We start from the raw sequence: 6,103 nt of genomic DNA, 5'->3' as shown, positions 1-6,103 counted from the left end.
GTGGGAGACATGTGGGTACAGTTCAGACTGCATCATCTGACCTCCGATATGGGCCTTACCCTCACCCTGACCCGAACCCCAGGGTGACTTTACGTCCGCCTCTCTTTCAAACTGCAGCTATGAGCAAGCTCACTTCACCGTGGCTCTGTCCTCGCGGACGGGTTTCTGGTGGATGGGCCTGCGCGCTCAGGGTGGCGGCAGCGGCGGCGTGGACTACGTCTGGGACAACGGCTCGCCGGTCACCTTCACTCACTGGGACAGAGACCAGCCAGGTCCGGCGCCGGCTGCAGCTTCACCGCGCGAGGAAACCTCCACGCCCGACTCAATGGCGTCTTTCTGTCCCGTCTCCAGATAGCGGGGACGGTACCTGTGTTGCTATGACAGCCGGATCGGCCGGCGGCTTCTGGGACGACAGGCAGTGCTCCAAGAAGTTCGCCTTCATCTGCGAGAAGCCGCAACCGGACATCGGCCCGCCCACCGCCGGCCCGACTCCGCCTCCAGCGCAGAGCTGCGCGGACAGCTGGACGGCGCTGCCGCACTTCAGGAACTGCTACAAGGTGGGCCCAACCCCAGAACCCCAGAGTCTACATGTTGCCTTTTATCTTTAATGTCAGGATTAACACTTGTTCTTGGAACGGACCGCGACCGATTCCCTGCAGCTCTTCCACAACGTGGACTGGTCCCAGAAGAAGAGCTGGGGCGCCGCTCGCAACGACTGCTTATGCAGGGGGGGGGATCTGGTCAGCATCCACAGCCAGGAGGAGAAGGAGTTCCTCTCTACCTACAGCAAAGGCACCAACAAGTGGATCGGCCTCAAACACAACCCTACAGAAGGAGGTGGGTTTGATTCCCATGTGTCACTAATCACTCTGGAGCGACGGTCTCATAACACCCCCCTCCGGTTCCCAGGGTACTCCTGGAGCGACGGGACCCCACTGTCCCACACCAACTGGGCTGACGGGGAGCCCAACAACCACGAGGGCCGCGAGGAGTGTGTGGAGATGGTGAGCAGCCCCAGCGGGACGTACTCCTGGTGGAACGACCTGAACTGCGACGCCCATCAGGACTGGATCTGCAAGATCGTGAAGGGGAAGGAGCCTGTCGAGCCCCGGGTGGCCCCCACCCCTCTCCCAGGTACCACCGCTTTGCTCTTCACCTCCAGGAGGAAAGGGTCCAACAGAGCCAGACGCACCTGCTCAGGCAAACAGGTTCCTCTCCAGCTCCACAGCAGCTCTGTTTCTCTGCTGCTGTCAGATTTCCAGGATATCTCATCATTGGTTGGTTTGGTTCCAGTTCTCTTTCAGATAAAACCTCTTCTTTGGTAGTGTTAATCACATCTACTGAAGGTTCACGTACATTCAGTGTACATTTCTGTCCAGACAATAAAACATGACGCACTGATTCCATCCTGCCACGCTCACCCTGGATGTTTCCCAGTCACTTCAGATGTTCTGCAGGACCACAGTGTCCCAGTGTCAGTCGGGTTCAAACCAGTCCATCCCTCCGTCTCCAAGGAGCAGAAACGTCTTCCCCTCTGGCCCATAGTCCACTCCACTTCCTGCCACTGGAGCTGCAGTTCTCCTTCAATATGCCATTACACTCACTGTTCCGCAGAAGGATGAACAAAAATCTACATCCTCTTCTGAGAGCACTTTCTTTGCAAGAGAGTCTGTAATTTCATTTCCTTCTATTCCTGAAAAACTGGGTATCCACAAAGACATATGTGGCATCCTAATCTGTCAACTCAAACAGCTTGAAATCTCCCAGATTAAATCTGGACATACTCTTGATCTCCCTTCTTGAAGAAGCCAGAGAGGAACAGGAGACAAGAGTTCTTCCTCACTCTGCCTTGATTGAAACACATCACTTTTGCTATCTGCTTAATCTGATGGAAGGAAGAGGTCTACTCAGTGATCCAGACCTCTGAGGTCCTCAGGAAGAGGTCTACTCAGTGATCCAGATCTCTGAGGTCCTCAGGAAGAGGTTTACTCTGTGCCTTTGAGTCAGGAGAAACCAGGTGAAGCAGTGTTTAGTTCCTCACCTGAACAGACTTCCTACTGTCACACTCTCTTCTTTCAAATCAGGACTTAAATTAAACCACTATAATTAACTCAGTCTTTCCATTAAATTATAGATTTTACCTTGTTTCATCACCTTTGTCTTCGATAGTTGTGTTCTGATGAAATCTGAATCCCGTTTAAGCGCTGGAGTGCGGTTCGAATCCCGGCTGGAGGAAGTACAACGGCATCTGCTACTACTACAACGACACGGACATGGTGGACTTCCACACGGCGGTGCTGCGCTGCTACGCCGAGAAGGCTCTGCTGGTGTCCATCCTCAACCAGCACGAGCAGGCCTACGTCAACAGGATGGTGAGGCGCCGCCGGGCCCCGGAGGGGTTCCCCCGCAGGGCCGCTGCTGACCCGGTGTTCTCCTGCCCCTCCAGGTCGGCACCGGGAAGGTCTCCGCAGCCTGGATCGGACTGAGGAAGTTTGGCGTGGCCAGCGGACAGTACCTGTACGTCAGCCTCATGGAGGGAAGCAGCACAAACACAGAGGAAACCACTAACTCATGTGAAAGCAGCACACCTTACTGAAAAGCAGCACTTTAATAGCTTTACTTTCAATTGTTTCTTTCAAGTGAAGGGGACAGACAGTTAAAAAAAAAAAAAAAAGTGGATTTTAATCCCTTGATTAAATAAAAAAAGACCAAAATGACGTCTGCACTGCAGCGCCATTTAACCTGCTGACTGGAACGATAGCAATTTCCAGATCATAGAGCATCTTCCTGTACTAACATCCAGATTAACTACTGACTTTCTTCCTCAGCTGGGTGGACAACTCGCCGGTCTCCTACACTCACTGGAGTCCCGGTGAGCCCAACAACGCCAACGGGGAGGAGCAGTGTGTCCAGATGAACAGACATCAAGGTATGACAGGTCACTGCAGGCGCAGCCTGTGGGTTTCAGTGACATCTAGTGGTCACGGTGTGCACGGCAGCCACCTTCACCAACCTGAAACGCCCTGAAATGCATTCATGACCTCTGACCTGTTGAAGGTGGATGGAACGACGTCAACTGTGGGTGGGCCGGGGCGGGCTACGTCTGTAAGAAATACCACGGAGACGACCACACTGCGCCCCCGCCCACCCAGCCCTGGGAGGGAAACTGTCCGGAAGGTAACTCAGGGAGGGGGAGTCCGTCACAGTGAGGGTCAGAGGGTCCAAGTCTTATTACTTAAGGCCCTGCTGGTTCTGTGGCTCTTCTGTTCACATATTTTGGAGAGCTTTGTGATGAAAATAAAACATACTGGTCTCTTCCAGTGTTCGCAATCGTCCTTCCAGGAGTTTAACCTGAATTGTTTTTGTTGCAGGCTGGATGCGTTTTAAGGACAAGTGCTTCCTGTTCAAAGGGAAAGCCAACGACATCCATGGCTCCTGGTTCTTCGCTCGGGACTGGTGCAAAGATCAGGGAGCCAATCTGGCCGTCATCGACAGCCAGGATGAGAACAGTGAGCTCAGCACTGATTAATGTAGGAGTTCTGACTGAAGAGAGCCTCCATGTCTCCATCCTCCTCTTCCTCCTCCTCCTCAGACTTTGTGACCAGCTACCTGAAGGACCTGCAGCACCAGACGTGGATCGGCCTGTCGGACCTTCTGGTGGAGAACCAGTACGCCTGGAGCGACGGGGTCAGCTCGGTACTCTACACCAACTGGAACGACAACGAGCCCAACAACGTGGGCGGAGCGGTACGGCCGTCGCTCCACTGCGACAGAACAGTCCTCCTCAGCCGCCAGGCGTCTCCAGCTTCTCCTGCTCCTCTCCACAGGAACACTGCGTGGCCATCACTCACACCATGGTGGCGAGCGGCAGGTGGAACGACGACGCCTGCAGCAAGAACCACAGCTTCGTCTGCTCCATGAAGAAATGTCAGTCAGCGCCGCGGCGGCGGAATCAGAAACGCGGCGCCTGAGCCGTTCAGGAGCAGACGGTCTTAATGTTCTGGCTGGTGTGTTTCCCCCCTCCCCCCTCAGCGAGCAGCATCGATCCCTCCCCGGCGACCAAGCGCCCCTGCCCGTCCGGCTACATCTCCTGGTACCAGAACTGCTACAAGCTGGTGGAGGAGGCGGCGAGCTGGGAGGCGGCGCAGGCCGCCTGCCGGCAGCAGGACCGGGGGGACCTGGTCAGCGTGGACTCCAGCTACGAGCAGGCCTTCCTGTCCGGGGTGGTCCTGCAGGGCAAACACGAGGCCTGGATGGGACTCCGGCGCCAGGTGCTGCCTGGAAAACACTCTCATTAAACTGACTGACGGGATCAGAACCTTGGGCTCCCGAGGTCTCTATCAGTGTCTCACGTCTCCAAACATTCTGTCCCCCGACGGTGCCGCAGGGCGACGGCTCCTACAAGTGGTCGGACGGCTGGCCGGTGTTCTTCACCCAGTGGGGCCCCGGAGAGCCCAGCAACCTGCAGGACGAGGGCTGCGTCAGCATGCACGCCGCCTTCCCCTTCCACGGCACCTGGAACGACACCGACTGCGCCGTGGCCAAGTCCTACATCTGCAAGATCTCCTACGGTACCGCCCCCTCCGTCCCAGGCTTTGACGACCCTCCTCGGTTGACGGGATTGGTTTTATTAACCACTTCCTGTTTCTAAAGCTTTAAACTTACAATAACGCAGATTGTTATTCCAAACCCGTGCCCGTACTTGGCAGTAGTTGAGGACTGGTTGTGTTTCAGACTCTCCGCCGCCGACCCCCGCCCCCGGCGACGGGCAGTGTGTGTTGGACTTTGTGCCGTACGGCCGCCACTGTTACTACACGTACGACGGGAGGAAGGGCTTCTCCTGGTCCGAGGCGCAGCACAGCTGCCAGCAGGCCCACGCCGAGCTGGCGTCCTTCCACAGCCGGGCAGAGGTGGAGTTCATCGTCAGCCTCAACCGCACCAAGTACCTCCACCTGTGGATCGGCCTGACCCGGGACAGGAACTGTGAGTCCGGACCCCCGTAGCGTGTCCGGAGGGCGGAGTGCGCCGGCCTGCTGGACGCTGCTGTGTGTCGTTACAGTCAGCTGGGGGTGGACCGACAAGACGGCCGTGGGCTTCCTCAACTGGGCGGCGGGCGAGCCCAACGCGGCATTCCACCCCGGGGAGACCGGCGAGGAGGAGTGCGTGGAGATGTACCACGACGGCCTCTGGAACGACAACAACTGCCTGGAGAGGAGGGGCTTCGTCTGCCGCCACCGCCAGTGTAAAGTCTCTTTTCTTTACTGTCCACTGTGAGGACGGGCAGACCACTCACCCGCTGTCTGTCAAACTTTCAGACTACCACACGGACGAGAACAAGGACCCGGTGTTTCCCACTGATGATCCCGGCAGCGGCAGTGACGGCGGCAATGGTGGTAAGCAACAAGCGGCAGCCATGTTTCCTCACGTTACTCTTATCCTCCATATCCTCTTAAAACCTGTATTTCCAAGCACGAGCAGTCGTCGCAGAACCTTTCCTCTCTACGAACAGGCGTGATCGCCGGCGCCGTCATTGGTGTCATCGGTGCCATCCTGGTCGTCTGCCTCATTTGTAAATTTCTGTTTGACGCCATCCGCGCCCGAGGCCGCATGCAGGTCAGCATCAGCTTTTCAGCCAATCCCACATCGAGCGGCGTGGTGAGTACAGGTTCAGAACGCCGTTAGATCTCCGTCTGAAGGGAAATGACGTGCTGAGACCTTCCTTCTGTTGCAGTTGGCGTTCAACAACCCCAACGTCTGAGAGGAGTAAATCACCGGGACGGCGACCGCGATGCGTTCTGTTCAATCAGCAATGAAGTAGTGTGAAGTCTTGTAGGACTGAGCAGTGTTGTGTATATTGTAATACACCAATGAAACAAGGACTTTCCAGAGATTACTTGGTAATACTGTCAGCTTTTTCTCCCTAACATGTCCAGATAATGGAACTGTAGTGCCTTCAATAAATTACAGTAAACACAGATGTAGTTTCCAGTGTTTATTTACATCTGCAACACGTTTTTTTTTTTTTTAAATAAATCTCACAAAAAGAGAGAGGGAAAAAAGCATCGTTCAAAACACTTTTCCCAGTAAATCATTAATTGTGCAG

At 55.4% G+C, this 6,103-nt stretch overlaps 1 protein-coding gene across 1 annotated transcript; it reads left to right on the top strand.

The window, feature by feature from the left end:
• The first annotated feature begins 852 nt into the window (after positions 1-852).
• Positions 853-5,811, top strand: LOC115383382 (macrophage mannose receptor 1-like). The gene is made up of 16 exons (XM_030085563.1): positions 853-856; positions 910-1,134; positions 2,203-2,372; positions 2,447-2,517; positions 2,829-2,929; positions 3,058-3,177; positions 3,372-3,509; positions 3,593-3,747; positions 3,828-3,927; positions 4,033-4,271; positions 4,388-4,571; positions 4,735-4,983; positions 5,060-5,242; positions 5,316-5,393; positions 5,510-5,655; positions 5,732-5,811. The coding sequence occupies exons 1-16, from the start codon at positions 853-855 to the stop codon at positions 5,756-5,758; spliced, it is 2,190 nt and encodes a 729-aa protein (XP_029941423.1). The 3' UTR covers positions 5,759-5,811.
• The last annotated feature ends 292 nt before the right edge of the window (positions 5,812-6,103 follow it).

Source organism: Salarias fasciatus (genome assembly GCF_902148845.1).
Source record: "Salarias fasciatus chromosome 7 unlocalized genomic scaffold, fSalaFa1.1 super_scaffold_4, whole genome shotgun sequence".
Classification (NCBI taxonomy): domain Eukaryota; kingdom Metazoa; phylum Chordata; class Actinopteri; order Blenniiformes; family Blenniidae; genus Salarias; species Salarias fasciatus.
Note: the sequence above shows the minus strand (reverse complement) of the source record. Positions and strands in the feature narration are given on the sequence as shown.

What these genes read in the sequence shown, in the direction of transcription:
- LOC115383382 (XM_030085563.1), top strand. An exon ending in AGGCCTACGTCAACAGGATG is followed by an intron (nt 2,373 to 2,446) that starts GTGAGGCGCCGC and finishes CTGCCCCTCCAG; the next exon opens with GTCGGCACCGGGAAGGTCTC. An exon ending in CGTCTGCCGCCACCGCCAGT is followed by an intron (nt 5,243 to 5,315) that starts GTAAAGTCTCTT and finishes TCAAACTTTCAG; the next exon opens with ACTACCACACGGACGAGAAC.